Source organism: Vulpes lagopus, chromosome 7 (assembly GCF_018345385.1).
Source record: "Vulpes lagopus strain Blue_001 chromosome 7, ASM1834538v1, whole genome shotgun sequence".
Taxonomy (NCBI): domain Eukaryota; kingdom Metazoa; phylum Chordata; class Mammalia; order Carnivora; family Canidae; genus Vulpes; species Vulpes lagopus.
This window is the reverse complement of record NC_054830.1, coordinates 97,073,316-97,097,136: the sequence shown is the minus strand read 5'-3', so window position 1 is coordinate 97,097,136 and position 23,821 is coordinate 97,073,316. Positions and strand designations below refer to the sequence as shown.

General features: G+C 43.5%; 1 protein-coding gene across 3 annotated transcripts in view; it reads right to left on the bottom strand.

The window, feature by feature from the left end:
* The window catches only part of TTC39B (tetratricopeptide repeat domain 39B), a 146,903-nt gene extending 123,905 nt beyond the window's left edge, over positions 1–22,998 (bottom strand). The window contains exon 1 of one of the 3 annotated variants that reach the window (XM_041761387.1): positions 22,944–22,998. Coding sequence is in view for 1 of the 3 variants with exons in the window: in XM_041761385.1 (XP_041617319.1) it covers positions 10,893–11,135 (243 nt within the window). In the remaining 2 variants the exon portion in view is untranslated. Of the gene's footprint in view, positions 1–9,791; positions 10,682–10,892; positions 11,160–22,943 lie in introns of those variants that run through there. The other 2 variants (XM_041761385.1, XM_041761386.1) reach the window with 2 other exon arrangements.
* Between the last annotated feature and the right edge of the window lie 823 nt (positions 22,999–23,821).

The following is a 23,821-nucleotide window of genomic DNA, read 5'->3' as shown; positions in this document are numbered from 1 at the left end:
GCCTTATATGCCGTGCTAATGTGCACAATACCTCCAAGGCAATGAGAAGCTGTGAACATATTTTAAACAGGACTTGAACTTAAGGAAGAGCAGTCTGGCATGGCGCATTGCTTTGGGGTTAATCAAGAACCCTAGAACCCCCTCCAGGTCCAAGAGTGCACACGCAGGCATACTGTCACTTCCTTTACCTTTTAATCTCTTACACTAAGTAACGAAACACAAACACAACTTTTACAGGTCACAGTCTCCTGTTAGCATCGAGGTGCTACATAAAAAAGCTATAAAGAATGTTACAACATTTGCCAATGTTAAAGAGGAGATCATCTTGCACAGCAAAATGTTTGGAAAAACCAAAGGTTACATACCATTTATATGTCAACAGGGAATGTCATTTTCAAAATATAACTGCTACTGCCAAATGCCTTCCTGACAAATACTAACACGGTTCTGCACTGAGCCCCTGTTTACCACTCTCTTTTGCGGTAAGTGGTTTCCCCTCCGGTCCTCAGGGAAGGAAAGTGTGAGGACTGGAAGCTTGCAGAATTCACCTGAATGGATTAATCTGAGAGCTAACTGCATCTATTCTAAAGGGGTCCTCCTGCTGAACAGGAGTTGCACTGGAGCCTGGAGTGGCCAACTTTCACACAGCCGGCTCCTCATCTGGTTGGGAAAACAATGTCAAGCATCCACATGTGCAGTCTCAACAATAAATAGAGCTAAGTGCCAACATTTGCACCCCATTAGCTAAGCATTTTACAGGGTTCTCATCCCCACCATAACCCACTGAAGCAGGTTCTATTCTCTTCACTTTACGGATGAAACTGAAGCTTAATTCATCCAAGGTTGTACATGGAAGAGTAAGAATTCCAACCCATGTCTAACTTCATTACTTGTAACATGCCATTTCATGGGATGCGTCAAACAGAGTTATATTTTTTCCTGGGTTTTGATGCTTATATGAGTTTTAAGGCAATAGGCAAATTTAATTCATAAGGCTTGTAAGATATTATAAACAAATTTACACATATCCATGAAATTACTTAGTACAGGGGTCAGCAAATGTTTTCCATAAAGAATTGATAAATATTTAAGTCATGTGGGCCATATAGTCCCTGTCCCAACTATTCAATTCTGTGGTTGCAGTGTGAACATAATCACAGGCAACACCTAAACAATCAGGTATGGCTGTGTTCCAAAAAACTTTATTTTCGGGGCCCCTGGGTAGCTTAGTTGGTTAAGTGTCCAGTTGGTTAAGTCTCAGGGATGTGAGATCAGAGGGGAGTCTGCTTAAGGATTCTCTCTGCCTCTCCCCATTCTCTCTCCCCTCTCTGAATCTCTCTTTCTCCCTCTAAAACAAATAAACAAATAAACAACCTTTGCTTACAAAAACAGGCAGGAAAAAGGCAGAGTGCATATGTCCTTCTGACAAAGTCTGCCATCCTCTGACCTAATGGGAAGGGCACTAAGTGTAAAGTTAGAGCACTTAGTTTCTAACGCCACATCTGTGCCTAAGTAAGTCCAGGCCTGGGCCACTCACTTTCTGTTTCTCAGATGTGTGCTAACACAGAATCTCCTTCTCAGTTGGCTACAAAAATAAAGTAAAACTATAATTTGAACACACTAAAATATTTGCTGCAGATTCTTCAACAAACCCACAAATAATAAACAGTAGCAGCAATATCTTAAGGTAAAAGTATATAGAAAAAGAGAACCACCATTTCTGGAGTAATCCTATATGCCAAATGCTTTGTTAAGTAGACTCTTATTCCATCCTCATCCACAACCTTATAGGGTAGGTATCATTATTCCCATTTTATAAATGAAGAGCATCAGGCAGGTTAAATAGCATGCCCAAGGTCGCAACTGGGAAGACAGGATCTGAGCCCAAGCTGGCCCTCTTCAGAAGCTCAATACTACTCTGCATAGGGAGTAGCTGCTCTTTGGCAATGAGCACTCCATCAATGATCCTGAACCGATGATGACACAGGAGTGCTTCTGGGAGAGGTTTTGGAGTCAGGCCCCATTCCCCTGTCTTCAGGAATCTCCCACTCTGTCATCTGTCTTGCTCACCACCTTTTGAAAAGATCACACTCCATTTGGCATGAAAAATGATGTGGCAATCTGAGGTTTGTTTCCTTTAGGTCTGAATGGAAGGACGGTGCCTCATGAGTTGAAAAAAGACCACAAACCCCAGAACTCTAGGACAAAGTTGTCTAAGGAAGCATGGGGGAAGAAAAGGACTAAGGGGACCCCCAGAGAAACCTGGACTGGTCCTGATGACCACACCAGAGTGTGGGTCATATGGTTCTGCATGTTGGAACTTAGTAAGAGGCTATGTGATGAAACATAAGCCTATGGAATTACTCAGGCATGTCTGACTTGTCTGCCTTCTTAATCATTGCAATGAAGTTGACAGTCATTAGCATAAAATTTCAGATACTAGTTGGGAAAGAAGAAAGGGATACTAAAATAGAATCATAGATTCATCACTGCTTCCTTTATCGGAAGGAAGGGAGCGAGGGAGGGGGAGGGGGAAAGGGAGAGAGAGAGAGAACAAGAGAGCAAGAGAGAAAGAGGAAGGAAGGAAGGCAGACCTTCCCTAGATACAGAAAAATAGATGTGTCTCCCCACTGTCAAAAAAATAAATTAGGAAAAAAACAAACCCAAGCTCCTTAGCTGAGCACTGAAGGTCTATCAGAATCTACTACAACACACAGTACAGCTCTGCTGCCTCAGCCCATAGCCCTCGCACACCCTCTGCTTCAGCACGATGGCCTCCGTGATGCTTCATCCATGCCTGAGCATGTTTCCTCTGCTGCTCCCTCTGCTTGAAGAAATCAAAGTGTGACCCATTCCACTGTTTCCTGCTAAAATGCACCCCTCACCATCCAAGTCAAATGCCACTGTCTACATCGCAGATGTCAAAGCTGAAAAGAACTTTAGAAACGGAGGGTCAAAGTCAATTCTTTCCCTGTTACCTATGAGGAAACCGAAGCCCAAAAGGGTTAAGGGTCTTCCTCTAAGTCACACAGCTGGGTAGTTCTAAGTCAAAGACATAGTCAGGAAACCAAATCAGCTGACTTATGGTTGGGGGCATGTCATTGCTATGATGCCCTGATGGCTGCCCTGTGAAAAAGTCCTCTCCTCTTTCTAGGAGCACCAGAGTATTTACACTCTGTCTGGAATCTCCACTACTTTAGGTCAGAGCTGTGTGTTTGTGTCTATATTCCTAAGTACCCGCTCTGTATCCTACCCATCATGTTATCCCAGTGCTCAGTTACCACTGCATATAGTCAGCCTTCAGTGGGCTGTAACAGTCATTGGACAAACAAAAGAAAACACCAGAAAAATCACCTGCTTCCCCACCTTGGATCCTGTCTCCCTCCCATCAGCTTCCATGCAGTGCCAGAGAGAGCCGCCAACCACCTGCTGGTCTCTCCATACTTCTCTTCAGCTTGAACCCTTAAATGCATACAATAACATCCACAATTTGGCAAGAAAGTCTTGGACAGCCCAGCCCTTCTTACCCTTCCAGACTGGTTCCCTGCCACCCAGAGCACCACCAACTCTCCCTCACCTCTTTATTTTATGCCTGCTGTTCCCTCTCCCTGGGACACACTTCAAGAGTTCTCTTCATTCCCAATTCTCTCCTACACAGCTAACCCCAATTCACCCTGTAAGATCCAAATTTTCTAAGAAGTAGCCTCCTCCAAGTAACCATTCTTGATGACCCACCTCTTCCTTCAGATGAGGTGCCTCCCTCTCTGTTCCCAAAGCACCATGGCATCCCTCCTGTGGTTCTCAGCACAGAGTATTACGTCTGCTTGTCTATGTACCTGCTCCTGTTCCCCACTAGATCATAACTGAGAGCCAGAGCTGTGTTTGCCCCTACAGCACCTAATGCAATATTCAACACATTAAATTGGACTGAAAAATTCTTATTTACTAGGTGCAACTAGACCCAGCAAATACATATATGTGGCATTATTTCATTAAAATATTTAAAAATATGTAGACCTTATGTACATGTCAGCATAATATCAGCAATACTAAGGGGACATGTCCAGAGATCTCAGCTTCTTTGCACTTACTATAAATCCAGTCTTTAAATAAAGAGCATAACATATTTAATGGCGTTATGAATGAACTGCCAGGCATTCAACAATTTGAGGAGTTCCTTTAGTATGGTGACCCAACCAATACAGCCAACCAGCCAGGGTGTATAATCAATATCCAGTAAGCACATGAGTGGAAGAAGAAAGTTCTGATACGGTTGGGGACAGAGCAGAAAGCTCTCCACAGGAAGCCTCACAAGCACCAGGGCAGTCTCCATGGATTCATCTTCTAAAAAGTGCACACAAAGTGACTTCAGGAGACCCACTGGAGATAGCCACTGGGGTCCCCAAGACTTGGGGCTGGGCAGTTGTCAACAGATGGTTAGATGGAAACCCTGAGCCTCAGAGAATTCGCAGTATTAGATTCACACTGTGAAGAATTAGTGACAGCATCCTTGGGCAGGGAACTAAGATAAAGCCAACAGCTAACCCCAGGAAGATCTGACAGCTGCCTCAAGAGGACATACCTGTGCTACTGGACTTGAAAAGAAGGAAGGGAGTATCCAAGTACAAAGGGAAGGGGAAGAGAAACTCCAAGTTTCCCTGAGAAGGTGGCATTCCAAGAAGAGATGGCATTTCAAGAGACTCAAGATTGAACATTCCAGGAAAATTGCCTGTTGGTTAACCTGAGCAGGAGTTAGAGGCTGATGGTATAATCTGATGCTATTTTTTCCTCCCACTGACCTGCAGAACCAATTTACAAACATGCTTTCTTAAGCTGGCCTAAATTCATGCCCTCATAAACAACCGGTTCATGCTCCCTTGGTAAGAGAAGTCACAGTGAGCCACAAAGATGAGTATATTCTATGTAAGATCCTCCCCATCCTCTACACCCACTCCTCCTGTGTTAAAAGCACACAAGGAACCCAGAATTATCACCGAACAGCTCCCCGCCTCTCCCCATTTACTGACCCTCAAACTGGGGAAAAGGCCCCCAAGCCAATTCCTCCTCCAGGCTCTTCCTCTCAACTGGCCTCTTCTCTCGAAGCCTGCAGCCTCTCCTCCCATTCAGGTCTCACCTCCTCCCACATTAAATGTTGCAAGAGCCACTAGCCCTTCCTGCTGCCACCCCCACAATCTGGCTGCATCAACTTGACCACATTTATCTTCCTAAAACAAATAACCTTATTACACTTGCCCAGCTAAAAAACCTTCTAGATTCCCATTTGTTAGGAGATTTGGCCCAAACTCCACTCCTGCATGATGTGATAATGCACCACATGATCCAAGCTGGACTTTCCTGTCTCAGCCCTCACCAGCTCTCCCTCCCTCGCACTGAGTGCCCTGCTAAACCCATGTGTGCTCTCATTCTCGCCCCTCTCAACTTCTACCAGGCTTGGTAGTTCACTTGCTCTGCACAGCACAAGCCTGCTCACATTCATGACCCAGTTCAAATACTACCTCTTTCTTAAAGTCCCTGCCAACCCCTAAACCAGGGTGTTATTCCTGCATTGCACCTGTTGTCCTAGGGTAATTACTGAGAGCATGCACTTACTCTCATACTGCCTTGCTATGGATGATAAATTACATGGCCCTTCTATGTAAAACCTACCTTGAGCCAAAGATAGAACTAGTTACTCATGTAACTGTGTCTTTTGCTAGAGTGCCTATTCCTCAAGGACAATAATACTGTCTTATCTTAGCGGGCACTTAGTGTGTACTTCCAGTATCTACGGACTGTTAGGACCTGAGAGGTGCTCCACGAGCACTAGTGGAATGAAAGAATGAATCTGATTCTTAAAAAATATTGTAGCAATCAACTTTCTCTAAACTTCATCTAAAATTCCAATGGATAGGGATCCCTGGGTGGCGCAGCGGTTTGGCGCCTGCCTTTGGCCCAGGGCGCGATCCTGGAGACCCAGGGATCAAATCCCACATCAGGCTCCCGGTGCATGGAGCCTGCTTCTTCCTCCGCCTGTGTCTCTGCCTCTCTCTCTCTCTCTGTGACTATCATAAATAAATAAAAAAATAATAATAATAAAATAAAAATAAATAAAATAAATAAATAAATAAAATTCCAATGGATAAATTTTCTAAATTAGAATTAAATCTGGAGCACCTGGGTGGCTCAGTCGGTTAAGCATCTGACTTTTGATTTCAGCTCAGGGCATGATCTCAGGGTCCTGGGATTGAGTCCAAGTCAAGTTCCACACTCAGCAGGGAGTCTGCTTGTCCCTCTTCCTCTCCCTCTAACCACCCCACTCCACTATGTGTGCTTGCACATGCTCACTCTCTCTCTCTCTCTCGCAAATAAATAAAATCTTAAAAAAAAAAAATTAGATCTAAAAAGAATCCTGAGCCAAAAAAAAACTTAAAATTAAATTTAAAATACTTAACTTTAAAAAATTTTAAAACCCTGGGCCAAAAGGCAGACCATGAAAGCATCTGCCAAATGAGCCCTTTCTCCAACTCAGTATTTCTCAACTTTTTTTCATTATTTCCCTCTTAAGGAGCCATTAGATATTTTTTCCTAATCATACCCACCATGATTTTTTAATAGCACTGATATATATATATAATAAATACATATATATATATATGTATTATACATTAAAAGAGCAAGTATAGGGCAGCCCGGGTGGCTCAGCGGTTTAGTGCCACCATCAGCCCAGGGCCTGATCCTGGAGACCCTGGACTGAGTCCTACGTGGGGCTCCCTGCATGGAGCCTGCTTCTCCCTCTGCCTGTGTCTCTGCCTCTCTCTCTCTCTCTCCTCTCTGTGTATTCTCATGAATAAATAAATAAAATCTTAAAAAAAAAGAGCAAGTATAAAGTTTATTCTTTTTATTCAATAATGAATTTGGAATAACTGAATATTTTAAGTTAAATTAAAAATTCTAATGCTAACATTTAAATTTATAACTACATTTGCTAAGTAGCTTTTAATGTAATGTATCAAATTACACATGCCAATTTCCAATTTCTACATAATAGCAATGTAACCAAATTTTTTATTTATTTTTTATTTTTTGTAACCAAATTTTTTAAAAAGACATTCAGTAGTGCTATTTCTCTAGCAAAAATAAGACAATTGAAAAATTATCTTCTCAAAAGTTATTTTTTAGGGACACCTGGACAGCTCAGTTGGTTAAGTATCCAACTCTTGACCTCAGCTCAGGTCTTGATCTCAGGGTCATGAGTTCAGGCCTTGTGTTGGGCTAAAAAAAAAAAAAAAAAAAAATTTTAAGTTATTTTTTAGGATGCCTGACTGGCTCAGTCAGAAGAGCATGTGACTCTTGATCTCATGGTTGTGAGCTCAAGCCCCATCTGGTGTGTAGAAATTACTTAAATAAATAAAAATGAAAACTTTAAAAAGCTATTTTTAGTGAAGTTAACTTTTTTTACATGAGAAAATAATTTTTAACTTAAGTAGCTGCTAGATATTCAGATACATTGAATATTTTCTCCTTTCATTACTTGACAACTATTGGTGGACTGAATAACTTTAGTAGGATTAAATAATAAAACATAAACTATTCCTATTTAATCCTCAAACACCAAGTCATGCACAAAAACACTCAAGGCCAAACATGAACAACATCCACAAGACAGCCAATGGGCAGTCTGCACATATGAGGAGGTCACCAAGAGAGAGATGACTTCAAGATCAAGTAAATGGTAGAAAGTCCTCCACTCCTAGCCATCTATTTGCCATAGGTTTATAGTATTGACCTTGCATACATTCTGTGTATCTCCCAAGAACCTGATGTCAACATAATACCCAAGAGAAATTTTAATGAAAATAAGATATTGTTGACCAAGCTCTGAAGGGCTACAAAACCACTCCAATATCTAAGATGTTTCTGCCTCCCTGCAGAAATAATTTTTGCCACCCTTGAGGTTGCAAGCCCTAACTTCTATGTTCCCCCATTTATCCTCCTAGCAACTAAACAGAAAAAAAACAAAACAACAAACACCAGTTCACCCAGGAAAGCACCCCATCTTCCAGCTACCATGACAGCTTCTCTATTACTATCATTTCCTTAGAAACTTTGAAAGAAAAGGAATTCCCATATTATTAGCTCTTCTCCCAAAAAGGAGCCTCCCTCCAAAAAAGCACAGACTTCTGTGGAAGAACACTTAGGACTCATCCAGCTCTGCTTCTTCAGATGAGGAAAAAGATGAGAGAATGAAAAACTTGCTCAATGAAATCACTAGTTACAGACAATGAGACCCCATCAGTCTGGCTCACTGCTCTATCTGCAGGCAGATGTTTCCACACGCAATGAATAAATGGCTACTGGACAAATTAGTGACAGAGAGCCTGGTTCCTCTAATCCCTAGCCTACTACTTTTCCAACTACACCACTTTGTCCCCTTCTACTACCCTAGAAGATAAAACAATGGCCACATAGACTATCAAACATATATTGTTTAAAAAGCTCCCCAACTGAAATAAGCCACCTTAGTTTCACATGCCAAGTAAAACTGACCAAGAGGGTCTTGTTCACTTGTGGTACAGTGCTTGCTTCAGCCCCCTGAAAGATAGGGACTTTTTACAAATAAGTCAAGTGTACCCAGTCCACAATGCAATACTTCTTACTTGCTTACCCTGCCTGGAGCTCTATTCTAGAGTTCCTGCACACATGTCATATATCCATCCTTACCTAGCCAGAGAATCCTTGAGAGCTAAAACTATGTCTTCTCTTTCTAAGGCACCTACCAAGTTTGAGAACAGAGCAAATGTTCAATAAAACTCTGCAAAATCTCTACCAATAGAAATGATGTATCGTGAGGGACAAAAGTGAATTTGGCATGAACAAAAAAAGTTGTTTGTACTCTGCTCATCTCCTAGGACCCATATAGTACCTTACATGTAACAAGAATCTAATAACTACTGAATTTTAAAAATGAAAGATACAGCAAACACTGAGAAATTATTAAGCAACATCATCTCTGCTCCTTTTCATTCATTCAACATATGTATATTTACCAAGAATCTGTGTGCCAAGCTGTCTGCTGTTCAACACCTAACTTATTCCACAGAACTAGAGTCCTCCTCCCTAGTCAATGCATTTCAACGCTTCAATTCATACTGTAGATAGTGGGTATGGCTAGGCTGGCTAAAGGTCTCTATATGCCCAGGACAGTCCCAGTTTACACCTATTGTCCAAGTATTAATTATTAATAATATCTCCTTTCTCTCTCAACAACACCCTGGTCTTGACAATTATATTGCCCTAAGAGTACCAAATCTTTTTAGACAAAACAGACTAGGGATTCAAAATTTTCAATCCACATTTACTGTGTACCGCCAGTCTTCTTTCCTCATTTATAATAGCAGCATAACACGGACAAAAGTAACCGGTTATACAGAGGGAAGTAGCTGGGGATCGGATGGAACACGAAATTGAGATCACACCGTAGAGGGCCTTGCATGCCAGACTTATGAATATTTAATTTAACATACAATAGACAGCCATAAAAACTTTTAAGGGAGTGTATGCATAGTCAAAGCACCATGCAAATTTAACTACCTCGATTATAGAAAAGGACTAAGACAGGAGGAAAGAAAAACAGAAGGCTCCAGGTCATACCAAAAGACAGTCTAAGGCTATAAATAAAGAAAGGTTGTCATGGATGAAAATAGCAACAAATACGCTATTTCATCATTTGCCTTTAGGTGTACTTTAAAAGTTTCGACAATAAAAAGATGCAACTTGGCAAGCTTCGGTACCTTGGTCTGTGGTCTCGGGGGTCCTCGCTGCAAGGGGCTGGCTGTAAGGAAGGTTTTTAACAGCTAACAGCCTGGCCTGCCCTATTGCCTGTCAACCGCGTAAAGGAGTTGTAGTTTGGTTTTTGTTTCGTTTTTATTTCAAGGACTACACTGAAAACACTGCACTCATTGTCAGGAGTTTCCCGACATTAAAGAGATGCACAGGAATCTTAACCTGCCTCCTCCAGATCTTCCACTATTGCATCATTTGAAACCAAACCTCCGGCCGCGACTTGTAAAATTCAAGTCAGGTAAGATGGCAGCAGCAGCAGCAGCAGCAGCAGCAGCCGCCGCCGCGGCAGCACCCCGATTCGCCCGGCCTCCACTTCCAGCGCGAGAGGGGGCGCGTCCCCGAGGCTGCCAAGCGCTGCAAGTGCGCCAAAGCGCAGGTCCGGCGCGCGCCCCCGGGTGCGCAGACCCCCGCGCGCCCGCCCCAGGAGGAAGTGGCTCGTGACTCAGTGACTTAAGCGCAGTCGAGCAGTCGGGAGGCGGGAGTCGGTCCTCGAAGCCACAAGCCGCGGACCCGACGGGAAAGGCCTGTGCCCTGGGGACGGAGCAGAAAGCACCAATTCCCGGGCTGCTGCTCCGGTCCCCCAGCCCTCCGGCCCCCCGCAGCCCCCGCCCTGGGGCCCGCTCGTGCGGACGCCCCTGGGGCTCCTTCTTCCCGCGGTGTCCTCCTCCTGTCACTGCCTGGAAACTTCCACAGAAGTGAGAGTCCCACAAAACCCAGAGGGCGGCCGTCGGGACTTCAGGGTCAGAGCCCACACGAGCCCAGGCGCTGCGGGAGCGGCTCAGACCCGCGCAGGGCTGCGGGCCCGGCGCCCCCGCGCGCTCGCACCCAGCCACGCGCGGCCCCAACGCGCTGTCCCCCCCACGACCCCGCGGGGCCCGCGCCCAGGCGGTGCCCCCCCGCAGCCCCCGCCCCCGCCCCCGCCCCCGCCCCCGGGCTGGAGGTTGCCGGGCCCGGCCTGGGGACCAAGGGGGCGGGACCCTGGCTGTCCCTCCGGCTCGCTCATCCCTCGCGGACTCGGAGGCAGCGCCTGCACCCCCACCAGCCGGTACCTCGTCCGCCTCGAGCTCGGCTCCGTTGCCCACCAACGCCATGTCCCTCCTCAGGCCGCCGCCACCCAAAAACCGAACAGGGAGCTCGGGGCCGACTCGGTTTCTGGGCTCCCGGCTCAGCCCAGCGCCGGCAAGGGAGGAAGGGGGCGGCCCCGCGCTCCGGCCGGTCCCGGGCGGGGCCAGCGCGCAGCGGAGCCGGCGCTTTCCCCGCCCCCGGCGCCCGCGGACCTGCGGAGCATCCATTGCCCCCGCGGGCGCCGAGCCGGCAGCCCGGCCTCGCCCCGCCCCCCGCGGCCTCGCCCCGCCCCCCGCGGCCTCGCCCCGCCCCCCGCGGCCTCGCCCCGCCCCCCACGCGGCTCACACTGAGGAGCCAACCACGTTCCCGCAAAGCGTCTCAGGCCCCAGGCTCCGGACCCCTCGGGGGCGGGGTCGCCGGGGGCGGGGCCCTCGGGGGGCGGGGCATCTCGCAGAAGGTGACTTTGGCCTTTGGCCCCTCTTCGCCCCGGGTACTGGAGCGGCCCAGCGTCCTGCGCTGGGCGGGGGGCTGGTGCCAAACTGCAGCCCAGAGGACGCCAGGCTGACCGGGTCGAGGCCAAGACCGCTACCCTTGAGGCGGGTGGAAGTGTCTACCTGGCCCTTGGGCCAGTGCCAGCCCGCCTCCCTCATCAAGTGGACACCCCGTCTCCCAGGTAGTGGGGACCAGAGGGACACGATCCCCCGTCACCCAGAAACTTCTGTCACACCGCCTTTCCAGACACTATGTCAGATAGAGGCACGCAGTGTTTGCTTCTGTGTATGTTTGAAAAATAAAATCCATGAGACAGGTATTGATACAACTTGGAGCTCCTCTACCTCTCCTCCCGTTCCCCTATCATGTTATGTCCCCATAACATCCTACACTGACCCCTTTTGTAACCCCAAATATATGTATCTAATTCGTGCGTGAACTGTAAGCTCCATGAGGGTAGAGATGCTGTCCTCTTCCAGGCTGTGTCCCCAGAACCTAGAACAATGTCTTACACATAGCAGATACTCAACAAATATTTGTTGGCTGAATTTAGAAATTTATTCTTGGGGCATCTAGGTAGTTCTGTGGTTGAGCTGCCACCTTTGGCTGAGGTCGTGATCCTGGGGTCCTGGAACCAAGTCCTGCATCAGGCTCCCCACAGGGAACCTGCTTCTCACTCTGCCTATGTCTCTCTGCCTCTCTCTGTGTGTCTCATAAATAAATAAATGCAATCTTTAAAAAGAGAAAAGTTTATTCTTTTTTAAAAATTTTTTTTGAGAGGGAGAAGGTGGGAGACAGAGAATCTTAAGCAAGCTCAACCCCCAGCAGGATGGGGGCAGGGCTCCATGTCATGACCCAAGCTCAAATCAAGAGCCTCCACTTATCTGACTGAGTCACTCAGGCACCCTTAGGAATGTATTCTTGCTTCTAACATGTAAAATAATTAAACTATCCAAATAAAAAGTTAAAAGCTGTATCTTTTAGGGCTGGGGGCATATTTTGTCTGCTTTATTCTACACACAAAAAAATTCACCAAATTTAAGTATGTAATTCTATGACATGTTTACAAAACGCCATCCCAATCATAATATAGAGCACCTTACAAAGTTCCCTGTGCTCCTTTGCTATCAATTTCCTACCCCCACTCCCTTGCCTCTGACAACCACTGATCTTCTACTTTCTATCCCCATTGTTTTGCCTTTTCTAGAATTTCACATAAATTGAATCAGAGAGCATGTGGTCTTTTGCATCTGGCTCATGAAAAGCTACTTAATCACCATTTAGTGATAATGATAAAAATAGCTAATATTTATTGAGTACTTACTAAGTATCAGGACTATGAGCACCACCTATACATATTATCTCTCTCTCTCTTTTTTTTTTTTTTTTTTTTTTTTAATGATAGTCACACAGAGAGAAAGAGAGAGAGGCAGAGACATAGGCAGAGGGAGAAGCAGGCTCCATGCACCGGGAGCCCGACGTGGGATTCAATCCCGGGTCTCCAGGATCGCGCCCTGGGCCAAAGGCAGGCGCTAAACCCTGGGTCAGGGATCCCCATATTATCTCATTTATACTTCATAACCCCATTAAGTAGGTACTATTATCAGTAAGCTGAGGCTAAGAGAGTTCAAGTGACTTGTTTCAGCTCAGACAGCTATGAATCAAATAAGGATGCCTAAATCTGAACTCCAGCAGTCTGACCATAATGGGTACCTGGTAACCACTGTTCTGTACTGCCTCCAGCCACTCTGCTTCTCTTATTTGTTTCTGTACACCAACTGCCTACAGATGTCTATTACACACATTTTCAGAGTCCCCTCTGCATCTTTGAAACTTCTCTAAGATTTTAACAATTCATTATGTAACTTTATAAAAGAAAAATAAAATGGTTTCTATCCCATATACAACATGAAAAAATATGATTGTGGTGATGGTTGCAGAACTCTGAATTTTCTACAAATCATTGAATTGTATGCTTATGGGTGAATATTATGGTTATCTACAAAATATCTCAATAAGGACATTTTTTTCACTGGTTGACACATTTCTTTAGATGCTCTTAGGATCAAATGTATGGGACTAGGAGGGAACTAAAGGTCTTTTAATTCCAATACTCCTGAAAATTTCCATTCCTCTTCCCCACTTCCTCCCTTTTCTGTTTATGCTTCACTTTCTGAGGCTAGATTTCCTGTCTCGATCCAGATTCTACTCTGTATTACTCACACATGATTCTGCTTTCATTGGTTTTCATTGGTTCCTAAATTAATATCACATCTTTTTTACGTGAAACCATCTATCTCATTGGTGGCTTCTTCCTTTCCTGTATGCTTTGTTACTGTCTCACAAATTTCATCTCAAATTTTGAAAAAATACAAAAGAAGTTGGCTCTAATTAGTGACATGATGATGTTGTAATGAGAAGTCTGATTTTTCAGGAATCTATTCTTATAAAGTTCAGGGTTTGTTTTTGTTTTTTTAATATCCGATATCAAATCTGAAGATCTGTATGTCTTAAATTCACATCACTAGATAAAGCAACACTCTAGATCAGCAACACTCGTTATTTCTAAGAAAGCCAATTGTAAATATTGAATGAATACGTTCTAGCCACTGGCACATCTAATCAAATTTGCTTTGCTCCTGGCAGATGCCAACTTTCTCTGCACACGTATGATTTTGCGGGGTCATGAATCACAAATATAATACAACCTTTTTCAAAAAAGTATTCGAATGGATTCATTTTTGCAACAGAATTCATTGCCAGTTTGCTGATAACATTGTACTCTTAACAGTCAAGTGAGAGTACTCAAATATTTAATTTCCCAAAAGTAACTAACAGAGTGATGAAGCAAGAGTGAGTGTCTTATTTGTTTTTTACTTTGAAAGCACACCTACTGGGATCTGTTTGGAATTCAAAATAATTCTAATATTGCTCACAATCTTATCTTTAGTATTCCTGAACCTGTTACCCTTAGTTGACCTAGGGTTTTCTGTGCATGCTTGATTTAAATAAAAGTTGCATCTTCATCATTTGTGTAGTGGGAAAGAGAGTGGTTGTCCATTTAGGAGAGAATAATTTTAGATGTTCGTATCCATGAAATAAGTGTTCATTGTAAATTAAGCATTTGTCAATGGCTTTGTCTCACATTCCTCAAGGAGAATTTTCCCCTCCAACATAGCCTTTCCCTCCCAATTACAAGCTCCCATACCCTCCTACTGCCTTCATAGCACTTTTTCCTACCTGAACCATCTTGTCCATTTGTTTACATGTTCATGGTCTACCTCCCTCGACAACACCCCCTCACACACCCTATAATGTAAACTCCATCTGGGAAGGCACCCTGTGTTTCATGTTTCTAACAGAGAACCCCAGTACCCAAAACTTATCAGATATTTAATAAATGGTTATTGAGTGAACAAATGAAAGTATCAAAAGTTCATAATACACAAAGAATTTTGTTTAGACCAAATGCCAATACTATAGCAGAGTACATTTTTTTAAAAGCAGATAACCAATAATAATGAGGGAGATTAAAGATGGCAAATTGGGCACCTGGATGGCTCTGTGGTTGAACATCTGCCTTTGGCTCAGGGCATGATCCCAGGGTCCTAGGATCAAGTCCCACATCAGGATCCCTGCAGGGAGCCTGCTTTTTCCTCTGCCTATGTCTCTGCCCCTCTCTCTCTCTGTATCTCTCATGAATTAATAAATAAAAGCTTTCAAAAAATAAAGATGGCAAATTACATGAAACCCAAAAAGTACATACTGTTTTTCTTAGGATAATGTGCAAGGTATGATAACTGTCCTTTTTTTTTAAGATTTTATTTATTTATTCATGAGAAACACAGAGAGCGAGAGAGGCAGAGACACAGGCAGAGGGAGAAGCAGGTTCCATGCAGGGAGCCCGATGTGGGACTCGATCCTGGGACTCCAGGATCACATCCTGGGTCGAAGGCTGGCGCTAAACCACTGAGCCACCCAGGGATCCCCTGATAACTGTCTTTAATGTCAACTCATTTTTTCAAAATTATACAAGAGCTAAGCACTTAGAGTTCTCTCAGTGACCTAAAAGGGATTAATTCATGTTTCTGGGAGAGGCTTAAATGCTAGGGGGAAAAAAACCGCATTATTTAGTGGAGGCTGAAATCCTCCCTTAAGAATATCCCTATTCTAGGCATCTGGAGCTGGGTAAACATTCATTTTGCCCTATTTGTCAGTTCTTTGTTATAAATATATATTTGTATGTAAATACATGTTTATAAATTATGTATATATATATATATATATATATAATCTTTCCAGTCACCTTCCTATTTATTTTCCCTATATCTCTTTAAATTACATTAATCTCATTTTTTCAGGTGAGGAAAGTGAGGTCCAGAGAAGAGAAAAGCAACACAAAGACTAACTTTGACAAATGAGACCTCTGAGTAGTGTTGAAGATTTAAAACCAAGAATACATATAGAATCTGTGGCAGAGACTGCTCATTGCCACCTGCTGTTCAATCTCCCTTTGTTCCATCAGTAAGAGAACCTAATTTTTCTTAAAGAATTTATTTATTTATCTGACAGAGAGAGAGAGAGTACAAACAGGGTAGGGGCAGAAGGAGAGAAGCAGGTGCCCCACTGAGCAGGGGGACCCCCCCTGACTTAGGGCTCTATCCCAGAACCCTGAAATCATGACCTGAGCCAAACGCAGATGCTTAACCATTGACTGAGCCACCCAGGCGCCACAGAACCTGATTTTATATAAGGTAGCCCGGTACCCAGCTAAAAGACTACATTTTCAAGTACTTCTTTACAACTAGGAATGGCTCATATAATGAAATTCTGGCCAATGAAATATATTATATTTGACTTCCAGGAAAGTTATTTAAAGGGAAATATGACTCACCAAGACATGTGCCTTTTCCCCCTTCTGCCTCTTCTCCTTCCCACAGCCTAGAAGAGATGTCATAGTTGGAGCTCCTGCCATCCTACTAGACCATGAATTAATACCTTGACAATGGAAGCCATGAGCTAGAATAGTGGATCAAAGAGACAAAAGGAATCTGGATTCCTGATAACAGTGGAGCTGCCTCACAAGTACTTGACTACCAATCCCATATTTATATTATATGAACAATAAATCAATTGTTACTTTGTTTAAGCCACCATTATACTGAGTTTTCTGTTAGATGCCAACAAACCTAAATCTAAATATACACGTATCTAATTCAAAGTGTTATTAGATGTCCTGGGTTTCCACATACCTTCCCACTTACTCAGCGGAAGCTTCTGTAGAGCTTCCCGTTAGTGTTGGACTAGCATAGGTGACTTGGAGCAGTCTGGCAGCCCATGTATACCTCTCCTGAGGGCATTTCCTGCAAGTCCTCCTTCCCTGGCAATGCTGGGCCTTTTTTTCTGGTATGTATCCCTTCACATTGCTAGAGGTTTTTCTTGTCTTACAAGTCCAAATATTTTCCACATTCCAAAGGATACTAGCATCTTTTTTTCAGTGATCTTCTCACTGTATTTCATGCATAAGTTTAGTAAACCAATAATTATCTCTGACCATCTTCAATTCTATTCTCACAGCCTCCTTTAGGTCCAGTATTTACAACACTATTGATTTGGCACCTTGGCTTAAACAGGCAATTCCTGCACTCACCTAGAGGAGGAGTCACAGACACAAACCTTCTTGGTAAGACTTACAGGTAGTAACATCCATATTCTGAAACCAGTTTTGACTTTTGACTTGTAATAACTCGCTCTAAGTGTCTCAAAGTGATGATTCTCAAACTTGAGGATGCATCGGAATCATCTAGAAGGCTTGTTAAAACACAGATTTCTGGCCCAACCCCCAGTTTCCCATTAGGTAGACATGAAGTGGGACCCACTTGTTACTATAGCTGTTGGCTGCTGCTGGAGCTCCTAATTCAAGAACCATGCCTTATCAACCACTGTTCTAAATTATGGCAAGCACGTGAGTCCTTCGGGCACAAGCAGCCTACCTGCCAGATGTAGCCCACCAAGAGCTCAGGATGAGAAACGAGATAAGTGCTTTTGTGTTGCTACTTAGCACACAAGGTTTCACATGAACATTCCATCTCAATGAAAGGCTGTGACAGTTTTCTCCTTGATATTCTTTCAACAACAGTAAAATCCAAGTGGTAAGAATATATCTTTACTTTTCCATGTGACTCAATAAAACCACCTTCGTTTCATTTTCATAAATTTTAATTTTTGTTTGGTTGATTGATGTGGAAAAAAAAAGGTAGGTCTTCACTGCTCCAAGTGAGCCTGACTTCCAGGCAGATATCAGACCACCAGGAGTAAAGTCTCACCTCCTGGCTCCTTGAAACCTGGATTTGTGACCTTTGAACAATGCACTTTAATATTTTCATGTTTTGGGGGTGTGTCAAATATAGAATACAGGATTAAAGTACATAAATGCTTGGATTCTAATTGTCGGGCTGAAAAAAGCCTCCGAGGGGTGCCTGGATGGCTCAGTTGGTTAAGCATCCAACTCCTGATTTTAGCTCAAGTCATGATCTCAGCCTCATGAGACTGAGCCACATGTTGGGCTCAGCACTCAGCAGGGAGTCTTCTCTCTCTCTCTCTCCCTCTGTTCCTTCCCCAACTGCCACCTCATATGCATATGCTCACTCTCTCTAAAAGAATAAAATAAAAATTAAAAATAAAAGAAAGACACCCTCCTTCACTTACAGTTATGATGGCATGTGGGTGATGAGTGGAAATAGCCAAGTAAGTAATTTTTCATGTTCCCAAATTCCCAGATATCTCAAGTAATTTCCCCCACAATGTCATATTAGCTAATGTGCTTAAGGGGAAAAAAAGACTTGTAAGGTAAAACCATTTTTGCTATTTGATATACTTTGTACTACCTATATACCATCTCTTCTCTTTGATGCTTTCAACTGGCTTGGAATTCCCCATTGGTTTCCCAAAGGACAGCTTTATCTGGAAACATATATAAATATTGAAAATTAGGCTCATATAGTCAATAATATTGTAATAACTTTGTGTGGCAATAGATGGTAACTAGGCTTACAGTGGGGATCACTTCATTATATATAAAAAATACTGAATCAAGGATCCCTGGGCAGCTCAGTGGTTTAGCGTCTGCCTTCGGCCCAAGGTGCGATCCTGGAGACCCAGGATCGAGTCCCACATCAGGCTCCCTGCATGGAGCCTGCTTCTCCCTCTGCCTTTGTCTCTGCCTCTCCTTCTCTGTGTCTGTCATGAATAAATAAATAAAATCTTTAAAAAAAATACTGAATCACTACGAGGTACACTTGAAACTAGTAGGATATTATATGTCTGCTATACTTCAAATAGATAGAAGGAGAGGAAGAAAGGAAGAAGTAAGGAAGGAAAGAAAGAGAGAAATTATAAGAAAATAAAGTAGGCTCCAGGGTGACAGCCCTCAGGTGCAGCATGGGGGCCTCTGACTGGCTCAACAGTGCATCTGGGGGGAGGGTCAGCACAATATTATTTCTGCATGTCTGGACTGTTCTCTTGTCTCCTAAGCATTTCCACAACAGCCCTGTGAGGGAGGCAGGGCTCACATTACACATGAGAACACCAAGGCTCTCAGATGACTTGCCCAAAGTCACTACTGAGTACATTTCGTCAAGGCCCTTTACCAAAAGGTTTTTGTTTTTGTTTTAAGATTTTATTTATTTATTCATGAGAGACACAGAGAGAGAAGCAGAGACATAGACAGAAAGAGAGTCAGGTTCCCCACAGGGAGCCTGATGTGAGACTCGATCCCAGAACCCAAGGATCACACCCTGAGCCAAAGGCAGATGCTCAACCACTGAGCCATCCAGACATCCCATCTAAAAGGCATTTTTAAGAGATATAACCATCACCTGGAGGCCATTTCTGGAGAGATTAGAAAAGACTTAAATACCCCAAATCTGCCCCAGTACCACAAATATATCCCAGAAATTTGTTAACTCCTCTACACCTATCTGCCACCCCACTGGCTGTTAGTTTTGGCATTAGCAGGCAATTCCAGGCCTTGGAGGACATAGACCCTTGAGAGACTCAAAATGTGTTTTGATGGTGCTATTCATGCACAAGGGATCGATAAAAATCAGAGTTGTCAAACTATGAAGTATGTCAAAGTAAGTCCAAAGGAGTGCCTCCTGTAGCTAACAAGTCTTGACCCAAAAAATCTGTCCAAAGGCACCAAAGAGACCCAAAGAAAGTAGATTCTGAAGACAGTTGGGGGTCTCACAGCTGAGAGAGAATTTACTAACTTACTCTGTGACTTTCTTGTTTTTTATATTAGCCAGAGGACGTTCTGTGCAGTTAGGTTGATTCAAAGAATCTGAGGACAGAGTGCAGGGTAACCAGCACAGCTGGAAGTAGAGAAGAGATACCCAGGAAAGGGAAGAGGTAGAGGGGAAAGCTCGAACTTCTTGGAGCATATACTCTTGCCCAGATCTCTGACTAACCCCCAAGCCATGTATATGGGAGGCCCACTGGAAGCAGCTCAGCTAGGCTTAAAAGAACCGAAATAAAATTTCAGCAGCCCCTCATCAAAGGGGAAAGAGTGTTTATGTTTCCGTTCAACCAAGTTAACCGATTAAAAGAGAGTGACCATGGAGATCACTTCATAATGTATATAAATGTTGAATCACTATGTTGTACACCTGAAACAAGTATAATACTGTGTATCAACTATACTTCATTAAATAATAATAATTCAATCCTCTGAAGATGATCTAAAAGAATCCAATTCAAACTCTGGCCTACTTGATTCCAAAAACTATCTTCCTGGCTGCTGCACTTTCTCTCCTTACACTCTGCTTAAGGGATCTCTTTTCAAGCATTGTAGGTGACAAATGGCAAAATTAGCACATCCTCCTTAAGAAGTTTGGCCACAAGGGTTAAGAGTTTAAAATTTTGAATAACTTTGGATTCAATAATTCTTCTCCAGGATCTTACCTTTTAGAAACAAGCAGGTAAGAGTGCAAAGATATATGAAAGAAAGATATATGGAAAAAAATTGTAATCGTAACACTGTTTTTAAATTTTAAAATTGCTTATTAACTATCAGATTGCCAAAGATCAAAAAGTTTGATAAAATGCCATGTTGAAAACGGTTATTATTGATAATGGGACTCTCATGTTACAACTCTGATAATTTGGCAATAACCTACAAAAACTACAAAATCTCAACAACCCCACATCTGGGAATTTATCTTACAGATACACTCACATATACCTAAAACTACCTATGTACTAGGTTACTCACTGCAACAATATTTGCAATAATGTAAGTTTGACATCTAACTACCCATCAACAGGAGATTACCTAAATAACTCGTGATACTTCCAAATAATGAAGTGTTATTGAGCCTTAAAAAATAAAATACATAAGAATAAGGAAGTACTGTAAGTACTGACACAAAATCACCTCCAAGATATATTATTCAGTGAAGTAAGAGAGGCACTAAATGGTGGTAATTGTTCCCCAATATTCTTTGACTCTTCTTCCAAAATTTTTAGCCAGATATTTAGTCATCTGGAATGCATTGTTTTTCCCAGTGTCCCTTGCAGCTGGCCATGGCCATGTGCTTGAGGTCTCCTCAATGAGTTATAAATAAGACAATTACTTCCCAGCTTTCAGGATCCTTCCGTAGGCACAATGTTCTGTAGCCCTGCCCCTTTCTCTTCATCGGACACATCCTTCATTGGATGCACTCCATCCTGCTGCCTGGAACATGATTGTCTCACGCCAGTTCATAAATGTGCTGGAAAGAACCTGAATCCTTCTTGGAGCTTAAGCAAGTACCAGCTCTAGACCACGTTCTCTTGGAATTTTACACAAGGGAGAAATAAGCTTACATCTTGTTTAAATCCTAGCTACTGTGGTTTGGATATTATGTGAAGCTGACTCTAATCCTAACTCCTCCGCAGGTATAAACATGCAAGGCTTCTGTTAGATATGGCTAAACTGCCCTCCAGAAAGGCTGTGCCAAGCTGTACTGCACTGAGTACTAGACGAACAGGTAGAGGGCTCTCTTTGCTGCACTGTGCTACCTCTCAAATACCACCTCCCAAATGCCAGGTGCCAGCTGTCTTCTGGATCCAGAGACAGATAGAAAGGACCCACAAACATGACCTCAATGCCAGAACAGTACCACCAGTATGAAGGGACTTCAAAGGTTCAAAGGTCCAGGCTTTCCTTACTGACACTGGTTTCACCTAACCCTTTCTCTTCCACTTTCTGTAGATGCCAGAGCTCTTCGTCTCTTCCCTTCTTTTGTTGTTGTTCTTTTTTTTTTTTTAAGATTTGTATTTATTTATTTATTCATGACAGACACAGAGGGAGAGAGAGGCAGAGACATAGGCAGAGGGAGGAGTAGGGTCCCTGAGGAGACCCCAGTGAGGGACTCGATCCCAGGACCGTCAAAGGCAGAGGCTCAACCACTGAGCCACCAGGTGCCCTGCTGTTGTTCTATTCTGAGTCTCCTGTGTCACCTGACATGGTCCCATTTCCCAGTGGGAAACTAAGAATTTGGATGTCTGCCCCTCAAATAGAGCAGGAAAGAGCAGCAATCCTGCCCTCTGTCTGCTTCCTGTCCACTGAGTGGAGGGTAGCACTGGCTAGGAGGATGGGGCTCCCCATCCAGTCCTGACCCCGAACATCAAACTAGCAGAAAACGACAAGCAAGAAGCAATTTATTTCTTTCTCCAACTGCCCCTTCTTTCTGGTTATGTTATTTTCTGCTCCTGGGTGGAATTGGGCAGGTGCCATAGCTTGTTGCATCACTCAGAGATATTCTAGAGTCCAACCAAATAATCATAATACTCCAAATATCATTCAATTTAAATCTTCCTTCCACCCTGTTTCAAGCTTTTGCAGCAGAGAAAGAGTAAACAGCCTGTTTTTTTCTCCTGTCTTATGCTTCCTCCCGACTTCTGTCACTAGCTATGGTTTTGGGACCCTCATAGGACAGCTGTTGGAGGGTGCACACTGGTAAGTCCTGGAAAGCTAATGCACAGGGTAGTGAATATAAACAACCTTATATTGCAGTCCTCAAATTTGCTAAGAGATTAGAACCTAATTATTCCAACCACTAAAAAAAATGATAATTATATAACGTGAATAAGGCACTAATTATCAACTGCTACAATGGCAATCATATTATAATGCATACATGTATCAAACTAATATGTTGTACACCTTCAATGTATATGATATTATATTTTAAATTCATTTCCATTAAAAATAAAAATAAGTAAAAATTTAAAATTGGGGTGGGGGGAACCCTACAGGGTTGGAATAACAGAAATAAAGAGCATAAAAGCTCTTACTTGGGCAGCCCAGGTGGCTCAGCGGTTTAGCACCGCCTTCAGCCCAGGGCATGATCCTGGAGCCCCGGGATCAAGTCCCATGTCGGGCTTCCTACATGGAGCCTGCTTCTCCCTCTGCCTGTGTCTCTGCCTCTGTGTGTGTGTGTGTGTCTTTCATGAATAAATAAATAAAATCTTTTTAAAAATTTTTTTAAAAAAGCTCTTACTTGACTAGTGCTGGTGCACTCTTTGTGTGGTAGATTGCAAACGTTGATCCTTCCTCTCACAGAGGGCCTTTGCAGATTCTTTGGAAACTTCTGTGTGAAAAAAAAAAAGAAAAGAAACTTCTGTGTGTATGGGTTTTAGTTTTCCCCATCCCCAGTGCTTCCTACAGAAGATGCTTCTTTTGGGGATGGAGCGGGTAAGGAGGCAGGACCCTTCACCTCTCCAGGTGATCTTGGAAAATGTCCAAGGGTCCCATTAATGACAACCTACAATCAGTCCATTGTGAAGGCCTTATCTAATGGTATCTGAGAAATACACACTTGTCCCTAATGTCAGAAGACCTCCAGCTTGCCCTTCCTTCCTGCTCTGTCCTCAGCCAGCCTTCACCTAGAGCTCCCCCAGCATCGGCAGAGAACAATGCCTATGCTCCCAAGCTCCAGTGATGCCTATCACATTTTCTGAGTGGTCCTAACTGAAAACTGCTTTGCTAGAGTAGAAGAGAAGGAACCGTCCCCAGCTGCCTCTTCTCTTCTACAAGAGTTGGGCAGAGGGAGAACTTGCTTCCTTTGCATGTGCCCCAGAGTTGGTCTAGTCTCTGCCTTGCCTGTAAGTGTGCCTTTGGCACACATTGTTTTATAGGCCTTTGGGGCTTCCCAAGCCTAAAGGCAACAAGTTTCACATTCAGCATCCTTTATTACTTATATATGCAGACAATAATCTGGAAGGATACAGAAGAAACAAGTAACATTGTTTACCTCCGGGGGCTCCTGGCTGGCTCAGTTGGGTTAAGCATCTGCCTTTGGATCAGGTCATGATCCTGGCTGGGTCCTGAGATAGAGCCCAACTCAGGCTCCCTGCACAGCGTGGAGTCTGCTTCTCC